The 22,953-nt window shown below is 46.4% G+C and overlaps 1 protein-coding gene across 5 annotated transcripts in view; it reads right to left on the bottom strand.

Annotated features, from left to right (window-relative positions):
- Positions 1–22,953, bottom strand: part of APRT (adenine phosphoribosyltransferase) — a 260,035-nt gene that overhangs the window by 5,105 nt on the left and 231,977 nt on the right. The window contains exon 6 of one of the 5 annotated variants that reach the window (XM_069635839.1): positions 12,812–12,966. The exons of the other annotated variants lie outside the window; for them this stretch is intronic. Within the exon in view, the coding sequence (XP_069491940.1) occupies positions 12,920–12,966 (47 nt within the window). The 3' untranslated portion in view covers positions 12,812–12,919. Of the gene's footprint in view, positions 1–12,811; positions 12,967–22,953 lie in introns of those variants that run through there. 5 annotated transcript variants of the gene reach the window in all.

The raw sequence follows: 22,953 nt of genomic DNA, 5'->3' as shown, positions 1-22,953 counted from the left end.
CCATTATAAAGTTCAATAAACACCCTTGAACTGTGATCACTTGTGTCTGTCTTTACTGTTGCCACCATGAGCTCCTTACAACACAAACACCTTTATGGGATAGGTAGGTGGCTTGGGTTTATGATAAATCAAACCTATTAATAATGTCTGACTTGGATTCTGACTGATGCTGTGTCCAATCTCCCTGGAAGACAGCGGAAAGGCAAGTAAACCAGTTTACTAGAGAAGCATCATTCAAAGAACCAATCAGTAGAGTCTCCTCGAAGCCTGCATAGTTCAACTGCATCGAAGCACCCAGAGGAAGGGTGGTTGGTGTGACTAATCTGGACTATTCGTCCCATCTCCCAAAGGGAAGCCACCTCCTTTGAGGCTAAAGAGGAGAGCCTGCTAAAGAAGACCCTCACTAGGGGTCTGGGAAAGTGGGACCTCAGTGGGAGTGACTTCCCTCTTGGGGTCAAGGACTCCCACTGCAGTAATGAACACCCTGTCAAGAGTACAATGTCTGCCTACATGGAATTCAGAAAAGACTGTTACTTCCATTTTGGATTCTCCCGGTAGTGACTATTCTTCAATCTATTTGGCTTCAGATAATGCTGAATCCCGCTTGAACTCCAAAGTCAAAGAGAAACAACACATTCCCAACACAGATAGAAAATCCAGGTCAGCGGACCTGCTTCTTAAAGCTGCGGTCTAGCCACTGCTCAGATCAGAAAATGAAACTTACACTACAGGTGAGCAGGGAAAGCAATTCGAATTGAACCAATTACTCGCCTGCAGTGCCAAGAATACACATAACCTAGACCCCGTGGGAGGACCGATTTATGAATCAAATGGTCATTCAAGGCAAGGGAAGTCTGGACTTTGTTGCTAGAGGTGTTTGGAACGGGTTGACAACTCGAGAAGGAGGCTCTGGAAGTAGTTGAGTGAGAGACAGAGTGGAGTTGGCTGGAAACAAGAGGGCGAGAAGCGGAGGCGACAGGAGGAACATCTAAGATGGTAAAAGGGAGAGCTGAGGTAGTGGTAGGAGAAAGATATAAGAAAGACATGAGAAGGTGGCAGGAGGGATGACCACAGAATGAACTTGGAGGAAGCCCACATAAGGTGGCAGGACAAAAATTCTCAAAATAGTAGGGCGGAGACCACAGATGATGGGAGGAGAGACACCAGACCTGAGTGGGGTATACCGCCAACTCCCCTCCCACACCTAACCTTCTACCTGGTCTTTGAGAGTGTACTCAAGGTGGCAAGGGCTCCGGACGCTGCAGGCACTGTATTGCAGTCACAGCATGTCACTGCATCTCTCTACCCAAGGCTCGAACCAGGAGGGCTAAGGAGACCCTTTGGGTTCCTCTGTGACATCTTGGGCAGTGTGTCCTACCAGGCATGGTGGTCCTCTGGTGAGCAGAGCATGCTTCAGGTGGAGGGCAGGAAGGAGGGTAGGCAGTGTCTTCACTATCTTTAAGCCTTCCCATGTCAAGATGGTTACCGCCTTATACAGGCAATTCAGCAACCCAATCTAAGATGGTGGATTATGCATTTCCTTTTCCATGGAACTAGGAGTTCCACTATAAAAAGGGCAGCTAGCAATATTTCTGGCCAGCTAATAAGTTGTGTTCTTGCCAAAGATGTGTTCTTAGTCCACTTAGTCTATGCTCCCTTTTTTTCCTGTGCCTTGCTCTGTGTGCCCTTGCTGTCTGTTTTCTTGTTTACCTGCTTTCCCTTTTATAGGTTCTTTCTGCCTGCCTTAGTGACGGTTGGCTTCTACCGTTTGCCCTTATTTTTGCTTCCCAACCTTGTTGTCTTTTTGTTCCTTAAGAGCAACAAAGTGACATCCTGAAAGGGTTAAGTCTACCCATCCATTGATAGGACGACTAAGGTAAGCTCCTCTGTCTGCCCAGCAGTCGACAGATTGTTGTGAATGGGTACACAATTACAAACAGATTGGGCCTCATTACGAGTTTGCCAGTCTGGAAACAAGGGTGCCGGTAAGCTCACTGGCATTTATCGGACCGGCAAACTACAAGTTTGCCTGCTGGGGCTGCTGAGCCCGACAGTTCTGACCCTTGAAGATAATTTGAAGATCGTACAACTAAGAATAGCCAGAACTACCTTTCATACAGAGTGTAAGGTAGATAATGGGTAAAACGGAATGCTTTGCAATAGAAGAACAAGTTACTTCTTACCTTGTAACGTTCTTTCGATGGGATGTTCCTCCGACGTATTCCTTATCTTAGATATCTCTTTCCAGCTTTGCTGGCCTCGGAAATGTTTTCTCTCTAGAGGGCGCTGCACGTCGACGTCCGCGGAGTCGTTGTCCCTCGACAGCCGCCGTATCGACGTCGACGTCATCCTGCCTATAAAGGCCGCGCGCAGTGTCCGTTGCTCAGTTCCGTTTTGTAGCCCACAATAATTCTTTCTGGACTAGACTAATCACCCTGAAGGAGCGTAAGCTGCAACAACAAGGGAAGTAGTACTGCGGGGATGGATGGGAGGGTCGATAAGGAATACGTCGGAGGAACATCCCATCGAAAGAACGTTACAAGGTAAGAAGTAACTTGTTCTTCGAAGGGATTGTGTCCTCTGACGTATTCCTTATCTTAGATAGGCTCCCATAGCAGTATTCTGTTATTGGAGGTGGGAGTACTGACTTCATGCTTCCTCTTATTGATGAATAGAGTGCAATACTGCCCTTCCAAACCTAGTTTCCTGACTGGAGGAGGAATCCAAGTTGTAAAACCGTGTAAAGGTATGGACGGACGACCATGTGGCAGCCGCACATATGTCTCGAACCGGCACTCCTCTTTTGAGGGCCGATGAAGCTGCGATACCTATGGTCGAATGAGCCCTAAGATTTTGAGGGGGCTCTTTTCCTGCCAGTTTATAAAATTCCAAAATGGCTAAAATAATCCATCTGGAAATGGTCTGCTTAGTTATCGGTAGCCCCAGTTTGTGACCTGCGTAACCTACAAACAGCTGGTCTACTTGTCTTATCCTAGCCAGTCTACTAATGTAAAAACTTAAAGCCCTTCTTGGGTCCAGCCTGTGTAACCTCTCTTCCTCTTTCCCCGGATGGGGAGGAGGATAGAAAGATGGACGGGTAATCTTCTGTGTGATATGAAATTCAGAAACCACCTTTGGGAGGAAATTAGGCTTCACTTGCAGAACAACTTTGTCTTTGTGAAAGATTGTATGAGGGAGTTTACAAGAAAGAGCTTGTAACTCGCTCACCCTTCTAGCAGATGTAAGTGCTACTAATAAAACAGTCTTAAGGGTAAGAAACCTAAACGAACAAGAGTGGAGTGGTTCGAAAGGTGTGCCCATCAGGAAAATTAGGACTAAATTGAAATCCCATAGGGGAACCTGGAATGGTCTTGGGGGATAAACGTTAGTTAACCCCTTTAGAAACTGTATTACCAAGGGTAACTTGAAATAGGATGGTTCTTCCGCAGTGCGCTTAAAGATGGATAGCGCTGCGAGATAGCCCTTGATGGTGCCAACTTGAAGGCCTGAATTCGCTAAATAAAGTAGGAAGGACAAAACCATTGGTGTATCACTTGAAAAGGGATCGGTATTCTTTTCCCTACACCAGCTGCAAAATCTGTTCCAACGGCAGCGGTATAAAGATTTTGTTGCTGGCCTTCTTGCCGAAAGCAACACCTCCATAACGTCATCAGGGAGGTCCCAATCCTTGTACCTCAGCCTTTCAGAAGCCAAGCGTGAAGGTTGAGGGTTTTGATGTCTGGATGGAGAACCTGACCTCCCTTCTGTGAGAGCAGATTCTCTCTGAGTGGAAGTCGAATTGGAGGGCAGATGGACAAGTCTAGAAGGTCCGGGTACCACGTTCTCCTGGCCCAATCCGGGGCAATTAGGATCATGGTTTTCCGGAATCTTCTCAACCTCCTGATCATTTGAGCAATGACAGGGACTGGTGGAAACGCGTACAGGAGTGGAAACTCCCAGTCCACTATGAACGCGTCTCCCAGAGCTCCTCTCGGGGGAAATTCCCTTGAACAGAACAGATTGCACTTCCTGTTGACACTGGTGGCGAACAGATCCACCTGAGGGGTTCCCCAAAGGGCGAAGATCTCTTGAAGGACTTCCTGAGCTAGTTCCCACTCGTGGGAGACTGTGCTCTGCCTGCTCAGAGCGTCCGCTGTCAAGTTCTTCTCTCCGGCTAGGTGAACTGCCGATAGATTCCTTCTTGGATTGCCCAAAACCAGAGCTGCATCGCCTCTCTGCACAGTGGTAGTGATCCTACGCCTCCTCTTTTGTTGAGGTAATGCATGGCCACTGTGTTGTCTGTCATTATCAGGACATTCTTTCCTTGTACAGATGGCAGAAAAGCCTTCAGCGCAAGTCTGATGGCCCTCAGCTCTAACAGGTTGATATGTAGTCTGGACTCCGATGGAGACCAATGACCGCTGAACGTCAAGTCGTTGGCGTGGGCTCCCCACCCCGTAAGTGAGGCATCCGTGACTACTGTTATCTCCGGCCAAGGTTGCCAAAACTGCTCTGCTTTCAGAATGTTCTCCTGACAGGCCCAACACTGAAGGTCTCGAGCCACCCTGTCGGGAACCTGAAGAAGATCTGTCATTCTCCCTGAGAATTGTGAGCACTGAGTTCTCAGTGCCCACTGGAGAGATCTCATTCTCAGGCGAGCCTCTGGCACTAGGAAAATGCAGGATGCCATGAGGCCTAGCAACCTCAAAAAGCCGTAGGCTGGGAGACGTTGGGCATTTTGAAACTTGGTGACCATCTGTAGAATATCTTGAGCCCTCACCTCTGGTGGCGAGGCTTTTCCCAGGGAAGTGTCCAGGATCGCTCCGATGAACTGGAGTCTCTGCAATGGTATCATTTGTGACTTCTTTAAATTGAGGGAGAAGCCCAGTCTGTGAAGGGAGTGACAAACATAATCTATCTGGATCTGAGCTTGTTCCGAAGATACAGCTCTGATCAACCAATCGTCCAGGTAGGGGTAGACGTGAATCCCTTCCCTCCTTAGACTTGCAGCCACTACCGACATTAACTTGGTGAAGACCCTCGGGGCGGAGGTCAGCCCAAATGGCAGAACTCGAAATTGATAATGAGAGTTGCCAATTGCGAACCTCAGGGTGTTTGAGATGGATTGGCACATGTAAATAAGCGTCCTGAAGGTCCAGAGATACCAACCAGTCCTGGAACTGAAGGGCCTGAAGGATCTGAGAGAGAGTTACCATCTTGAATTTGTCTTCCCTGAGGAATTTGTTCAATTCACGCAAGTCCAAAATGGGTCTCAGTCCTCTGTCTTTCTTTGGTATGAGAAAGTAAGGGGAGTACCAGCCCTTGTTCCTCTCCGCTACAGGTACCGGTTCTATGGCACCTTTCTCTAGCAGGTCTAAAATTTCCTGCAAGAGGAGCGGATCTGGAGGTTTTTGAGAGCTGATCCCCGGTGGATGACTCTGAGGTATGCGTAGGAGAGGCAGGCAGTAACCTTGTGCAACTGTCTCCAATGCCCAAGCATCTGACGTGATAGCCTGCAATTCCGCCAGATGTTGAGTTAACCTGCCTCCTACAGGTGTCTTGTGAGGGAAGTCCCCAGAGTGGTTTAGGGGCGGCTGATGCAGATGCCGATGGTAAAGAGGCACCTGCTGTTGCTGCGGCTTTTGAATATCTACCCCGTCCACCTCGGGTAGTTCTTCTTTGTCCCCTTTCAGCCGGTCGTCCTCTACCTCTTCCAAATGCAGAGTAGAAGCAAAAAGACTTGCCTCTCGCAGAGGTTGCCGTGGGGCGAAAAGGTGTCTGAGGGATTGCAGCGCCTAGGGATTTTGCTGCTGCCTTTGATGTTTGCAGTTTTTCTAAACTGTCATCCGCCTTTTTCCCAAACAAAGAAGAGCCCTCAAATGGCATGTTCAAGAGCCTGGCTTGCACATCTGGGGCAAAACCAGACTTTCTCAACCAAGCAAATCTCCTGGTTGTTGTACTTGCCGCCATTGCTCTGCTGATACTGTCAGCCGAGTCAATGCCCGTCTGGAGGGATTCGCACATGGAGTCTTTACCGTCCCTTATGATATTTAGGAACGCCTCCCTTTCTTCTCCCTCCGGGATGCAGTCAGCCGCTGTAGAAGCACACTCCCAAAGTGTATGGCTAAATCTAGCAAGGGTGCAAGTAGCATTAATAGATTTTAACGCCATGCTACATGCCGAAAAGACTTTCTTAGCCATAGCATCGTATTTCTTATCGTCCCTGTCCTGTGGGACGGTAGGGTAAGCAGTCTTGATGTCAGTAGAAGATGCTGCCTGTACCACCAGACTTTCTGGGGATGGGTGTTTGGACAAAAACTCCGGGTCTGCAGAAGATACCCTGTATTTAGCAGACAGTTTTTTATTTACTGCCAGGACAACATCTGGGGTTTCCCAGTTTGTCATTATTTTTCTTTGAAGAGCTTTATGAAAAGGTACTACAGGATCCTCCTGTGGACCTTTATCAAGAATATCCGTGAGGTCATCCTGTTGGAAAGCTGGTGAAGGTGTTGAACACCCCATAAATTCTGTAATCCTGGCCATTAAGGCTCTATAAGGGGTTTCAGCATGCTCCCCCGGGTCTGGCCTAGCGAACTCCACCTCTGGGGAAGTGTCTAAACCACTTGCCTCATGTAAGGAATCATGGAGTTCCTTTAATCTGCGTTCCTCTGAGGATAACTCCTCTTGAACTGGGGTTGCAGATCCCTGCAACTCAAATGGCTCTTCTTGATCAGACAGTTCTCCCTCTTCCATAATTGAAGATATTGTTCTCAATTGGTCTGATCTCACAAAGGGTGTGAAACCCATCTCCAAGGCAGAGGGTGCCAAACTTGTCGTAATCGGCCTCGAAAATGTCGATGTCGTCAACGCCGACGGCTTCGAAAGTGGCGCCGAAAACAAAGGTGGAGGCCTCGAGGTCTTCCATAGAATCGGAATTCTGCTCGAGGATATCGACAATCTCGACGACATCGAAGACCTAGGAATAGCCACTGGGTGCGCCGCAACCGTGACTTTCCTTGGCGTCGACGCCGGTGTTGAGGATGGCGTCGAGTCGACAGGCCCGTGTGTCGAAGGTCCCTTCGACAACGGCGTCGAAGACACCGACCTCGGCATCGACGGAACCTTTGTCGACGGCGTCGACGGAACCTTCGAAGAAGGATTCAAGGTCTTTGCTTTACTCGAGGGTTCGTGACGCGCTCGAGAATCTTCCTTCGCCGGGTGCTGCGACTCGCTGCGTTTTGGACCTTCGGGTCTTTTGACCAGAGCATCGCTCTCGGCAGTCTTCGAGGGGGTCGAGGCCGCTTTCTCGAAGACGCTCATCATATTTTTTCGGAATTCCTCCCATTCAGCCCGGGAACTATGCTTCGTGGGGCAAGGGATTCTCTTAGGTGAAACAGAGGAAGAGGAGGACGAAGAAGGGGACCTTCGGCATCTCCTTTTCGAGTGCTTCGATCTCGAAGAGTGATGGGACCCGCTTCGAGACCTGGAGCGCGAATGGTGACGAGGAGACGAATGTCTCGACTTCGTCGAGGAAGAAGCTTTAGAAGTCTTACCTTTTTCCAGCTTCCCCCTACGCTCCTTCAGGGCTTTAGCTGTCATGGACATACAGTCCTCACACTCCGAACAATGGTGTTCAGCTCCCAAACACCACAGACAGACCCTGTGAGGGTCCGTTAGCGACATCTTTTTACCGCAGTCTCGGCATTTTTTAAAGCCGGACCGAGGGGTCGTCGGTTCAGACGAGTAAGCCATCGAGTATGGATCGAATATCTCGAGGAAAATGGAATAATATATCTACGAAACTGAGCAACGATATTCCGAGGCACTGAGTAAGCGCGGAAAAACGGAACTGAGCAACGGACGCCGCGCGCGACCTTTATAGGCAGGATGACGTCGACGGCGATACGGCGGCTGTCGAGGGACATCGACTCGGCGGACGTCGACACGCAGCGCCCTCTAGAGAGAAAAAATTTCCGAGGCCAGCAAAGCTGGAAAGAGATATCTAAGATAAGGAATACGTCAGAGGACACAATCCCTTCGAAAGAAACTTTGCTAGTCTAGTATGTCATTTCCGTTCATTATGATTCGAATGTGCGACCCCCTATAGCTTAAATGCAATACTAAGACTTGCAGCTGACAGAGGAACCATTGCCTGAGACTCTAGCATCCAAGGTAGAAGAAATATGGACGTTTTGTGCATCATTCACTCTCTCAGCAGTACAAGCAAGAAATGGATGACCAGGAAGGAAATGTGTGAAAAAGTATACAGCAGTGTTGTGCTATGTTATTGTGATTTATGCAGTGCCCTTTTTCATGGTCTCCAGGCTCTCTGGTGTATATGAAAAGTAAGGAGGGCTGGCAGGGGTTGGTGGAAGAGAGAGGGGAAAATGGTAGAGAGCTTTGATGTGCTGTTGGTAGCCTCAGTTCGGAAAGAACGGTCACGGTGTGCTGAGTTTGTTTTTAGTTGGTAAGGGTGAGTTAGGGGGTGTGTGTTGTTTGAGTGTGTGTGGGATGATTTGTGTGTAATTGGTTTAGTTTTCTGTAGTGTGTTGTGTTTTGTTGGGTGTTGCCGAGTTCTGGAATTTTGTGGTGGTTGCGGTAGAGGTATGTCTGTGTTTTGTTTGGTGTTTGACAGTGAGTATTGTGAGAAACCTGTCATCCAGGTGGCCAGGACACGACCATCGCTATTGGATCCAGTTCCTGAATTGGACCAGTGCGGGAGGATCACCTGGAAGGGGGGGGGGTCTTTGCAGAGTGGAAGTGAGACACCAAAGGGCGAGACGCGGTACCCCCTTCCTTATGACACCTTTTCCCCATCCTACCCAGTAGGATAGTTAGAAACTCAACCCCCGCCCCCTTTACAACACAAACACTATCTCACTGACAGCCTGCTCTAAGGAAAAACAGACTAACACCCAAGCTGTAAACCTGACATGTCCCAATTCCATGGTCAGGCAATTATCGACAATTACTCACACCTGACTTCCATTACACTTCCCCACCCAGAGAGCACACTGGGAGCAAGGCCAAATGCACAAGGAAGCAGCTATTCTGGGACGGCAGTTCAAACTGAGGAGATAAGCGGCAAGACTTGAAAGGATGACTTGGAGGGACGTGCCCTTCCAGTTTCCAACCCAGACCCTGTGAAGCCTCCAAGAAGGGAAACATAAGACCGGGAATTGCATCTGGCGAATGGTGCGAATGTCAGCGATACATGGGACCCTCCCACACTGATAGCCAGGGCAGGGACAAGCAGTTGCCATTGTGGTACCGTCCTGGACTCCAGAGGTGAGAAACGCCAACAAGTTCAGCACAGCCGGAGAGTTGGAAGGAACTGATAGGAGACCGGACTGTGTTAGGCTCAAGGTTGCAGAATCAACATTATGTGCGGAAAGAAAATTAACGGACAAAGGTCTTTCTTTTGTAAGCAAAGCTTGGTACCAGAGAAAGAGCGGTCCGGCGCAACGTGGGCGCTCATTCGAAGGGCTCTGGCTGGTACCCCTTTCCTGAAAAAGTAGAATGTGTTGGACTTAGAAATCGAAGGAGTCCGGCAGCGGGTTATGGGAGATCCCGTGCACATTCTAAAAGTCTTTGATTGTTGTTAAAACTACAAGTACCAAGAGGCTTTAGGGGAGGCCGCTGTAAGGTGTCAAAGTGGTCATACAAATTTGTACAATCGAAAGTCTTTGACACGTGGTGGAAGCAAAGTGAACTGGCAATGTGAACCCAACGGAAATCACCCAATGTGAAGATTAGTAAAAGGAACTTTTGCTTTGTTGGTTGTGATGCGTCAGGTCCTCTGAAGCAAGAGACTTTGCGTAAACAAGAGTTGGGCACAGAAGGCCCCGACATTGATAAAAGGAACTATAAACTTGTGCCGGAGAAGCTCAGGAGTGTGCCGTGCTAGAGTGTCCCACCTTGTCCTGTGCTAAACATGTGGGGCAAGGAGACCCTGGCCTTTACATCCCGATTCATCATTTTGGGAACACTTCTTTCTTTTTTTTTTGAGAACGTTATCCCACACTATTTTGTAGCATAGCGGTAAGGATTGGCAATATTTTTTTGCATGGGGCCTTTTAATTTGACTGGACTCCACAAGCACTGTATTATTATTCGATGGCTGTATCTCGCGCGCATCTTCGATTTAGGTTTAGATTATGTGTTCATCACACCCATTTTACAGTTTAATAAACAACCTTGAACTGTGATCACTTGTGTCGGTCTTATTTTGATACCATGCTTTCCTTACAGTATGCAGGATAATGTAAAGTTTTCAGTAGGGTTAGTTAGTGATGTTAGTAGTCTGTGTCCTTCTCTTTGGTGCTTATGTTGCTCTGTCAGGCTTCATATTCTTCTATGGTGTTTGTGTTAAAATGCTTTATTTCGTAGGACATCCTTCTTTCGGTTCATTAGGTTTCAGTTGTTTTGGGCGTTTCTCTTGTGTTGTGTTGGCTGTTTCCCTTCAACAGTGTTTCCAGTTTAGCTCAGTGAGTGGTAGCAATTTTCTGAATTTTCGGTGATCTTCTGTTTGCATTTCCTTCGGGGTGAGTGCCAAAGTTTTGCCGAGATGCAGGCGAATGCTGATCCACCAAACTTCTGCTTTGAGTAATGTTTTGTTTCGAAGCGAATGTCGTTGCTGGATCTTAATGTTCGATATGGTTTGTAGATGGCGATTTTTCCCTGTATGAATTCCGCTGCTTGGCCATGGATTTCTCTGTGGGTTATGCAGAGTGTTTTGAAGAATACTTTTTTTTGACTGGTATCCAATGTAGGTTCCTCAGTGCTGGTCTGATATGTTCTCGCTTAGTGAGTGTAAGTAAGGAGTAGTCTTGCTGCTGCATTCTGTGTTCGCTGTAGTTTTGTGATAAGGTAGTCTGGCATTCTGAGATAGATGCTTTTGGCATAGTCTATTTTGAACATGACAAGTGAGATGATGGTGAGTGTTCTATGTGGGATGGTGAATAAAGGTAGTATCCGCTTGATTATGTGTAGGTGGAAGAAGCACTTCTTTAGTACTGCGTTGACTTGCAGTTCAAGTGTTAAGTCGCCCATTAATATTACATTTTTTTAACCACTTTGGAAGGTTCTCATCGATTTCCCATTTTGGAAGGCCATGGAAAGCAGTGTTTGTTTGATGGGTCTTTGGGCGTGATCATGACTTTTGTTTTGTCTGAGTTGAGTTTGAGACTGTGGGTACTCATCCAGTGGTTTATTTCTGTGAGGCGGTTGGTAGGGGTTGGGTCTTGTACTCCACTAGTGTTGATTTTATAGATGATTTGTGTGTAGTCTGCATAGTTGTAGCAAGTGAGACCATGTCTTTTGATGAGGTTGATGAGGGGTCATGTGGATGTTGAAGAGCAGCATTGAGAGTGATGAGCCTTGTGGAATTCTGCAGGTTGTTGTGCAGGGTGCTGAGTTGAAGGGTTTTAGACCAGTTGTTTCTGTTCTTTCTGCTAGGAAGGATTTGAACCACAGTAACACTGTGTTGCTGATTCCTATTTCTCTGAGTCTTGACGAGTGTTTCGTGGTGGACTGTGCCGAAGGCTGCTGACAGATCTAGTAGTATTAGTGCCGATGGAGTCTGCGTTGGTTTTTAGATCATCCCATTTAGATCGTAATGTCAGTGACAGAGTGGTTCATGGGTTCATCAGAGGTGGCACTGTTGCGGATATTCAGAACACACTCAGATAGGCCCTAGTGTCTTCCTTGTTCTCAACCACATTCATTATTCAATGCTATTCCCGGAAATACTCACAAAAAAACAGTAACATTGCTGTGGGACGCGTTTAAGGTCATGATTAGAGGAAAAATTATAGCCATAAAGGCCAGACAAGTCAGAGAGCAGACTTCTAGAAAAGGAACTGGAGGAGAAATTAAAACAAGTAATGACTCGTATGGGCGTGGAGGCCAGTGGAGAGGAAAGGAGGGAATGCAAGGCAATTAGGGGACACATTCAAATTTTACAAAAAAGAGCAGCAGAGCGTTCACTGTTGTACATCAAACAGAAGTATTACATAAAATCAATCAAGGCTGACCGCTTCTTAGCAAGATTACTAAGAAAGGAGGAAAAATCCAGAACCATATTAATGTTTAAAATTGAAGGGAGGAGTTCAGAAATAAACAACATAATTCGAGAATTCTGTAATTATTACACAGAGGTCTACAAATTTGACAATCCCCTTGAGCAGTCCCAACTAGAATATCTGGATAAATGTGACCTAGAACAAGATATCACAATAGTAGAGGTCTGTAAAGCGATAATCTCACTGCCACTCAATAAATTGCCAGGTCCAGATGGTTTTACAGCCGACTTCTATAAAACCTTTAGAGAAAGTCTGATTCCTCCTCTGGTCCAGCTCTTTAATGGCTTTGGGGGAACAGGGAGGCTCACTCCAACTATGGAAGAGGCAAAGGTAGTTTTACTGCCAAAGCCTGGTAAGGATCTGACCATCTGTGGCTCATATAGACCGATAGCACTTATTAATGTAGATGCAAAGATATATACAAAAATCTGAGTGTCTCGCATGAACCAGCTTCTCCCAAAACACATTAACATAGGCCATTCAGGCTTTATCCGGGGCAGGCAGAGGGGCGATACCACTCAGAGAATTGCACACCTGGTAGAAAAAGTGAACAGAAAGACTATCCCAGCCCATCTTATCGCCTTGGATGCTGAAAAAGCTTTCGATAAGGTGGAGTGGCAGTTTCTGTTCCAGACTATGGGAAAAATGGGTTTGTGTTACTCACCACTCCGAATAGGTCAAAGATGCGGAGAACACGACCTTGGAGGTGTTGGTAGTAGTATAGAATTCCGAATTCAGCCTTCCATCCCAGCTCCCCTGAGTACAAGACTCAGGCTTCCTCAAAGAGGGGCTCTTTTCCACAATGTACCTCTCTGCTGTTTTAGTTAGAAGAGGTGTCAATTGAGTAAAAGAGCGGGGAGAACACACACCGCCAATACCAATGCTGCAAAAGAATACCAAGATATTAGACAGTGTTGAGATGTTGATGTTAAACAAGTGATTTAGAACAGTTGAAATAATTGGACAACTACCTATATGGATATTGGAGTGGAAATGCGTTTCCCAGGGACAATCTACAAAGAATGACACGAATGAGTGGAATTAATCTAAATCAGTATCGGTTCCCACTTTAACTATAGAATTGATAACAACTGACCTGAGTAAAGATAAATGAAGTAAGAGGAGTCCAGGATTGAAGGAGGAGTTGAGGATACTGAAGACAACGACAGGAGAAAATAACAAACAGGGAAGTTAGTATAGGTAAGTAACCCCAAACGGCACGAGGGACGCACTAGGGTCGGGTTGGTGCAAATCAGGAAAGCGTTCATATGCACTGAAAGGTAATCTCACAGGAAAGTCACTCAATGTCCCAGAATCCAACAGAAGACAATGTCCATGGAAGACAAGAGATATGTACCTGAGTACACGGGTATAGATGAGTAGTTGTTGAGATGATCCAAAATGTAGACAGCAAATTGGTGTGCAGAGCGGCAACCACGGAAGAACCGCAAAACACAGATGAGTAGCGTTCCGAGTTCAATAACCAGATGATCACAACAAAAACAAGGGAGAAGACGAAGCAATCCAATTTTCAGGCAAAAGGTCAAAACCAGGAGTTCAGATAAGGATTAGTGTAGGAAAACACCAAGAGGAAACGGATGAAACCGCGTGTAGCTGGTAACGCTAATTAGCAGCAACGAGCCCCTTGGAAGACGGTGGTTTTATAGTGGTAAGAGGGGCGTGGCTTGCTGTACGTCTTCCACGTACGAAGCGTGTCAGGTGACCTGGAGGGCGTCGACGTTTGTACAGACGCCATGGTAGCTTGTACCTGGAACCATAGAGGAGCCTGTAAGGAAGTTGTTTTCTGCACGGATGCCGGCGGGGAAGTCTGGAGTGTAACAGTTTGGGAACACGTTTGTATCTATAACGGCTAACTACTCTAACACATTGCTACGCTTAACAATACATGGTCAACTATCAGGGTCAATCCGGGTTACTAGAGGGACAAAACAGGGCTGCCCGTTATCCCTATTATACGCAATCTATCTGGAGCCACTGTTGGCCACAGTGAGGGCAAAGAAGGAAATAAAAGGAATTCATTTTGGTCGAAGGAAACAAAGTGGCCGCTTTTGCAGATGATATGTTATTCACTCTAACAGATCAGAAACCTCCCTCAGAGCAATGACCAGTGAGTTGGGGCAGTGGTAGGCCTGAAAATCAATACACACAAATCTGAGGTGGTGAATCTGACGATACTTTTGGATAAAGAACAGGAACTTGAAAAAAAACATCTGTACAGCTGGGCAGTCAACTCTATAAAATACTTGGGGGTCAGAATCACCCAAATCATTGAAACATCATTCTCTGCCAATTACCCCCTCTTACTAGAGGCTATCAAGAAAATGTTGAACAATTGGGGCCCGTTAGCGATATCTTGGATAGGAAGGGTTAATGTCCTGAAGATGGTGATCCTCCCGAAGCTCCTAAAACATTTTATGATGTTCCCAGCAGAGGTGCCACAATCCTTTTTTGAGCCATTCAAAGACATATGTCGACTTTCATATGGAGCCATAAAAAGCCTCGAGTAACGAGAAGAGCGATGAATATGCCAAGAAAGAAGGGTGGATTGGGAGAACCATACTTTAGGGTATATTACTTATCTGCACAGATTAAAGTGATTAGGGACTGGCTAAGGGATCACTGGGACAAGAGCTGGAGAGATATGGATGAAGCGGTAGTATGGGGACGCCTTGAGGAAGTGCCCCAGAAACCAAAGCCAGACAGACCACATAACATGTACTGCAGTGAAATAGAGTATCTGGTGGGAGATTCCTGGGATGAATTCATAAAACGAGCAGGGTTGACTATCTTTCTGTCTCTGTTCACCCTGATATTTAACAATCCTCAATTTTCGCCGGGAGGCAAGGGGGCAGGGTTTGGTAAATGGCAGGAGGGCGGGTGTCATAAGATAAGGGGTATGTTTAATGGCAGAGAAATCAAATCCTTTATACAATGCAAAGCAGACTTTGGAGTGTAAGAAGGGGAAAGGTATTGATATACTCAACTGAGACACTGGCTATTAAATCCATTAATTAAGAAAGCTGCGATAAGGGAACTAACACCCTTTGAGAAATGTCTTATGTCAAACCCAGGGGACAAGCACATAGTAGGTGCAATCTACGGTCACATCAAAGAGGGTGCGGAAACAGGGAATATGAGCTATATGGCGAGTTGGGAAGACTGTAGGCCACCCGATCGATGAGAACAGTGATCACAACTATGGGCGAATATGCCAAAGCTCACTAGAGCAATACAATTACAGGAGATATGGATAAAGATGATGCGTCAGTGGCATCTCACCCTGGTGATGCTCCATAGATTTTTCAATACCGTCCCCAAGGCGTGTTGGAGCGAGTGCGGGCAGAAGGGACATGGAGCCATATTTGGTGGGAATGTCCCCTTATCCAACCCTTCTGGAAAAAAGATCCAAGAAGTGATAGAAGAGATCCTGGGAGGCAAGGGGAAGGGCAGCAGAGGTCTGTCTATTTTGGGCCTAGGAGAGATACTAGAAAAGCTACCCTTGAAAGAACAACAAAAGGTATATGTGATTCGAATGATAGCAGGAGCTCTGGTGGTCGCACAGAAGTGGAAAGCGAGGGAACCACCCACAGAACATGAATGGCTGTAACGCTCGCCTGGTATCCACGGGGATGTCACTCAGCCTGTTCTGACCTCTTACGACCTCGAACCCTTCCCTGGAGTCTACGCGACTGGAGACTGGGCCTGCAACACAGGATTGGTAGAGTTTAACTCCCTATTGTCTCTGTGTGCTTGAACCCCTTCTTCCCTGGGGTCCAACCCTTCCCTTTGATCCACAGCTCATCTTGTTTTCTTGAAAAGTGTGCTCTCCGTCCTGCTTTCAGCGCAGGAGCGCGTTAATTGATGCAGGCTCGTTGCTGCCTAGTTACTTCACTGGCAAGAGTCCGACAGGTAAGTATAATGAGTCTTTTTAACAGTTCTCTAACTTCGTTCCTTTCCTTCCTTAGATGATGGCCGGCGTCCGGCGATGGCGACGTGCTGCTGAGATGGGTAGCGCTGAAGGTGAGTGAGAGCGCGATGTGACCCTTTCGTATTTGTATTGAACTGAGTTCTTTTTCTGTGTCTTTTAGGTGCTGCGACGTTTTCAGCGTGGATGCCGGTTATGAAGAAGAAATGCGGTGAGTAAGTACGGTATGCGGCGCCTCTAGATGTTTCCACGCTAACCTGCAGTGTCTTTTCCCTCTTGCAGATGGATGAGAAGTTCCGGAGACAGAGTTCCCACAGAGCGGCTCAGATTCAGGTAAGCGTTTGAAGCTCGTACAGTCTTTAAAAATAAGCAAAGATTTACTGAATGCTTACTAATGCCTTTTTTCTGTTCTTTTCCCTTTTCCTTAGGAAGCGGCATGCTGGGATGGGAATAACAGCGCCGAAGATGCCCGCAGAACAGAAGAAGCGATGAATGATGGGCAGAAGCGCTGCAAGGTAAGGCTGCTCCTAACGGTGTTCTTGTTCTTGCAGGAGCTGAGCGCAGAAGAAAGATGCAGGCCTACTGGAGACCGATCCGAACACGGTGAGTGTCACGCTGCAGGTGCAGAAAACACAAAGCATGTTTCTCAGCCTGGGCGTGGCTTAAATAGTCTTTGAGTATCCCAGGTGTCTCTGGGCTGAACCACACCCAAAAGACTAGACTGCACATGCAGTTCTGGGAACAGAAATATGTGGGGCCATCCATCTTGTCCCCATCAATGCACTACAAGTCCAATCCCCAATGTTATCCTATGGGAGTGATTGAGTCTGGTGCCACAAGCGCCAAGTCTGACTCCAAGTGGGTCTTTGGAGGGATGGAGAGGCCCTTGAGGGCCATGTAGGTGATCGTGGCCTGGCTCCAGTCTGACATCTTGGAGGGCTGGGGACATTGGGGGCAGGAATCATGACAATGGGTGGGAAAGGTATGGCACTTTGTGGCGCTAGAATGGGCTTCCTATTCTATACAAGGGGATCAGCAGGGATGTTTGGCCGACTGGGATCTAGTAATAGAATTCCTACAGAAAGACTATAGAGGAGCCTGGTGTCCGAGGAAGATGGGAGTGATATAACTCAAAAAGCACACACCCTCCACAACGAATTGGGAACATTTTGACAGGAAAACTGTGGGAACATGGAAGGGAATATGAAGAGGACAATAATGGGGGGAAAAGGACAATTCAAGAGGGAAGGGGGGAAAGAAAAGACACAGGACCAAGGTCCGGACAAGATGGGGAGGGGAGGAGGGAAGGGGACGGACGTTGGGAAGGGAGTTTAAAAATGTTATGTCATATGAAAATGGCAATAAAATATTACATGGAAAAAAACAGTAACATGCAGGGTCAACAGGAGACCTGAGAACAACTTGAAATTTGCATCTTATTTTATTCGTATTACAAAAGGGATTATAGTTGACTGACACAAGACTGATGGGAATGCAAATAGTATGACTAGCAGATTGGCACACAACCAGATTTTCTACTTCCTTTAGGACCTAGGTACTCATCGTACCTTCTCTCCCTTGATTCAATGCCCCCTCCCAGGTAGATCAGACAGTTAGTCATATTCTATGGAATTTTATAGTGTAGTGAACTGCTGCAGAGGTTGTCCTTGAATTAGTTCTAGTGAACCCAGCTACCAGGCACACCACCCAAGATCCTCAGGTTGTCTGACTGAGATCAAGCATCAACTACTGGTCACCTGGGTACTACCATTTAATTACTATTTCCTTTTTATGGTGGCCTCCTCAACTCTCATCTACTCCTCTGTATGTCGCCTGGGCTCCGATTTCCTTCTGGCCATTCGATTTCTCCTCTTCTCTGCTCCCAATATTCACTTCATACCGGGGTTTCTCCCCCTCAGCTCTCTCCATCTGTGTGTCCTTCTGCCACCTCCTCACCTTCCTTTAAGACTGGCAGTCTTTCTTCTTCTCCTTTCTCCCCATTTTAGAGTCTGTTGCTCACCTCCTCCTTTTGCTTTTTATCGTCTACTTTCTACTTTCTGCCATTTCCTTTCCCCTCTTGAGCCTTGCATTTCCCCTATCCCATTTCTTGCAGGTCCTCTCCCCCTCCTTCCCTTCCACTCTACATGTATGTTCTTCCTGCTCCATCTCCTCGCTATCTGTATGGTCTTCAGCTCCTCCATCCCCTCCCCCCATCCCGCCACTTCTCCTCTACTCAACACTACTTTGCCACTGCCACTACACTGTTTCTCTCTATTCCTCCCTTCTAATATTTCCCTCCATGCTCCTTCGCCTCTCACAAAGCTCGTCTCTCTCAGTGTCCACAATCCATCTCCTAAGTGAGTGGATAGAAAGAAGCGGCAGGTAGTCAGGAATAAGAGACAGCAAACAGACTCAAATCCAACCTTCCCTCACAAAATAAGGCCTAAAATGACACTCTGATTTTTATAAATAATTAATTATATGTAGGTTTCAATAATGATGTACATATGTTTTATCGCAGTATTAGGGATGTTATATCACTATCAAACATAAGGTAAGGTATCAAAAAAGCATACAGTTCACAAAACAGATTGAAATTGAAAACCCAGTGCAGCCGGAAAAGTTGAATTCTTTCTAGTTTGCAGTTTGAAATGCCAAAACGGTTTCTTTAAAAAACGGGTGAAAAACACTGAATCGCTATGCGGTTTTTGGGTAGAATGAGAGATGCACAGCACAGGGACAACATAGAAGTGAAAGGAGGGCTATAGCTGGTGAATTGAGAAAGATTTGGAAGGTAGAAGGAGGTTCGTTTTTAGGAAAATAGAGCAGTTAAAAGAGCAAATCGGTTTTAAAAATGAAAGGCACATTTTACTTAAACTAAATTATTTAGACTATATTGTTAAAGAAAGCCATAGTACGTTCAAAGATTGATTTGCGATGCCAACCTTTTCCCGCCGGTTCCGATTTACGTGGGAATTAATTTAAATTACTCTAAATATGACTAATGAGTTACAAGAGAAGGAGAAGGAAAGAATAATGCTAACACTAGGAAACAAGAACAAGGTGCACAGAAAATTAGAACAGTCTATGCAAGTTATCAGGGTATGGATAGGGTTGCAGAGAGAGTGGAACAAAGACAAAAGTCAAGATGGGGTAGACTATGTGTTATGGGATGTCGGATACTAACAGGCCGCTTTTAGATTTGGGATTAGGAACAGTCAACCGGGTTCTGGACTCCAGGGCTCGGGTCACCAGGTAGTGGTGGACTCTCCTAGCAAAACAGCAGCTGGGCCTGTCTGGTCACCGGATAATCGGGACAGCTGGATGGCAGGGTTGCAGCGGGCATGCAGTTAGTGGGCAAAAAGCCGGTCTGGTTTCATGGTGCTTCCCAAAAGAATACCACAGCTTTTCCATTTGGTTATTGGGATTTTCTTAGTGGGATTTCTAGATTGAGGCCTTGCTCAGATGGTCAGCAATGCTTTGGCTTTGCAGTGGAATCTAGAATCAACTATGCTTTGGCTTTGCACTGGGATCTGGAATCAGCTATGCTTTGGCTTTGCAGTGGGATCTGGAATCAGCTATGCTTTGGCTTTGCAGTGGGATCTGGAATCTGGCAAGATGGATGTAGAATATCAGAAACGTCGGCGCAGGAAATTCAGGAAAGAGTGTGTGTCCAGAGTTCTGTCAGCCCCCTTTTTATAGAGCATTGTGAAATCATAGAATTATATGGTAGGGCAGACTTAGCTAAGAACGCCTCTAAACCACTGGATTGGTCAGGAGTGATAGTTACCGCCTTCCTATCAGCTGGTTGGGTTCCAAGAGCATGATGTCAGATTTATGATGCGAGTTTTACAATGTCCAGAACCTCCCACAGTTACTTTAGCTAAAATCCAGTTTTGCCATAAATGGCACATTTGTACAGTTGGGGCCTTATAACAAATTACATAAGCAGGCTACATATTTTATGCAGAACATGCCAGTCTGATTCTCCAGTTTGTGAGACATTGTTTAGCCTTTCTGATATTTATTTGTCATTTTTGGTGTGAAATATTCAGCCTAACATTCTATAACTTTACACGTGTGTATGGATTATCATCAGGCATGTCAGTATTGAATTTTACATTGGCATCATGTACACTTTCCTTGGAATACACAAATCTCTGCCATTTCTGTTCCCAAGGTGGCAGTGAAGGCTACAATGTCTTAAATTAAAACCCATAAAATTACATTAAAACGGTCAACTTTTTACATTCCTCTGAATTTCTGTCACAAAAATAACTCGATTTAAAAGGTTTTTAATAAAAGTCTTTTGAAACAAAGGGCATCCTTTGTCCTTCAATGGAACACTTTTTTTTCTCTTCAGCTACCACCAACTGTCAATTCAGCCCAGTGTGGGGTGGAGGGGGTTTCCCAGTTTGATTGAAGGTTTATGGCCCCCTCCACTTCACAGGTTAGTGTCATGATACCTACCCCCGGGCATCCGGATCAAGCCCATCAGCCCCGGGAGCAGGCATCCAGATATTTAATAAAACCCGAGCAGCCTCGGCTGGGGGCTGTCTGGGTTCAGTCCTGGCGCCTTAGGCGCCAGGCTCATAATAGAAATCAGTCCTGGCGCCTGCTCATAGACTTTACTTACCTCATGCAGACCATGCTGCAAATGAATCCAAGCCAACGTGAGGCCTGGATGGGACTATTTTACTACAGGGACTATTTTTTACTCGGGTGTGGTTCTAGGGACTTCTTACCTGGAACTACTTTGGAGGCTATTTAAACCGCACCCGAACAGCAGTACATGCTTCGCGTTATTCTGCATCCAGCAGCGTAATGCTCACTGTGCCTGCAGTCAGCATCCAGTCTACAGCCACGCCCGTCTCGAATCCAGAGCTCCTAGCAATAGAAGAAAGAAGGAAAGGTTAGAACACAGATATTATTTCAATCCTTACCTGAATTCCGGATCCATCACGTCTTCGAACTTGAAAAGGACATTATTCTACACGCGTCGCATCACCAGCTGCAGCGCCGCGCCATACTCACTAGTCCTCACAGCATTTTTCGATACGGCGCAGCCTCCATCATTTTCTCCGCCGAATTCCACCATCTAGGGGACAAAAGAAACATAAGGTGAGCCGAGAGAGCCAACAAATACAACCTCTCCACCATAGACTCACCTGATTAACAACCGGGGGCATTATTCTGTAACAAACCGCAACTTCTTATACCGCACCTGTAAGGAGAGAGAAACCAGCAATTTAAACACACGCATCTCTTGCCGGAGAGTGTTGGGTAATACAGACTCTTACCTGAACACCATCAGCTGCCACAAGACAATCTTCCCTTCGACCCAGCTCCAACACAAGAAAGGAATGTACAAGAGTGAACATCTGACATATTGAACTCTTTGAACTTTATACTTACGGGTTCTCGCCTGGAACCTCGGAGTCAATATTCATCCGGATCTCTTCCAACGCCTTCAAACCAGTGACGTAACTGGTATCTACGCGCCCCTGCATTCCACGTAGGATGGAGAGCTCATCATTTACAAACATAAGGTGAGCTTACTGAAAGTGAATATCGGTGGTGATTAGTGGGGAGAACAGTGGAGTGCCATTACTAAAATCCACGGGTGGCTAAATCCCTTTAACCACTTGCAGGAGAATACTTCTACAGGTCAAGCAGACGAGATTAGGTGGTCCAGTCCAGTCTGTCATCTCTGCACTACGCTTCACATTGGAGGAGGTCGCAGCTGTCCGGGTCCGATCGACGCCCCTGTGGGAGCCAGGTGAGCGTAACAGTTAGTGTCCTGAGAGTTCCATTGTAAGAGGCCTCATCCCAGATGAAAGTCTGCCTAGGTAGCAATTATCACTTGTGTGCTCTAGCATCTACTGTGAGGGGCCTTCTGTTGCAGGCAACCCCCAAGCAGAAACCTGTTTGGGGCTGATTTCCCCCATGTCGCCAATGCAATTTAATTCCTTATTTTATTTATTTTTGTTCTAAATCAGAATAGAGCCTGTTGAATAAGATCTCCCATATCTGTTTCACAGCACAAAACCCCTTCACATGGCTAGATAAGGGCAGGGCCTTATCCAACATACACTTTTAAACAAGCATTTTTCTTTCTTTGCAAAAGTACAATTAAACATGTGGCGACTGCTGGCATTGTCCTTGCAAATTCGATTTTTCTCTTCCCTCTGACTTCCCACATTGTTTCGGAGCCAGAGTTAGTTTCCTGTATGCAGCACTTTGTTTAAATATAGATGCACTGAAATTGACACAGGCCCAGAGAGCTAGGGCCTTTTTGACACATTGATTCTTGACTTTTTGTAGCCAAAAAGTAAAGCGTTTCCCGTGTAGCTGAAGTAAAGCTTCTTTTGAACTCTTCAGAGCTGAACAACAGCTTGTCATTCAGGGATACTGTTCTTGTCTGCTGGAGCACAATGTGAATGTGGATAAGCATGGCAGGGTCTCATTAATAAAAGTATTGTGTTGAGGAATCAGAGGAAAAGAGCATCAGAGCGGCACCATTTTTAAATGTAAATATTTACCTTTCTCAATGGGAACTGTGGGCTTGCAGCAAAGCAGCGCTGCTTTTTCACTCCCCTTCTTTTGTACATGTAGGAACACACTGGCAGGCTTTCTCAGTGTGCCCCCTTGTTCCATCCTGCCCAATATGTGCTTGGCAAGATGGTGCAGCCATCTTTTTGTAGTTGCAAAACACAGTTTTGCCGTGAGGCAGTGGTGCTCACAGGAGCCAGCACAGCCATTTTGCTGTTTCTGCTGAAGTGCAGCTTAGTTGTGGAAGGGAGTACAGCTGAGTGGGTAAATATATTCCACAGCGCCAAGTCGCAGTGGTTCCAAAGCAAGGAATAGTCTTGTTTTCATCTCTTGACAGTCTGCACTGAATGTAGTGCTGTGCTCACAGGAACA

The sequence above is a fragment of the Ambystoma mexicanum genome, chromosome 1q, assembly GCF_040938575.1.
Source record: "Ambystoma mexicanum isolate Mex_15411 chromosome 1q, UKY_AmexF1_1, whole genome shotgun sequence".
NCBI classification, from domain to species: Eukaryota; Metazoa; Chordata; class Amphibia; order Caudata; family Ambystomatidae; genus Ambystoma; species Ambystoma mexicanum.
This window is presented reverse-complemented; position numbering and strand designations above follow the sequence as displayed.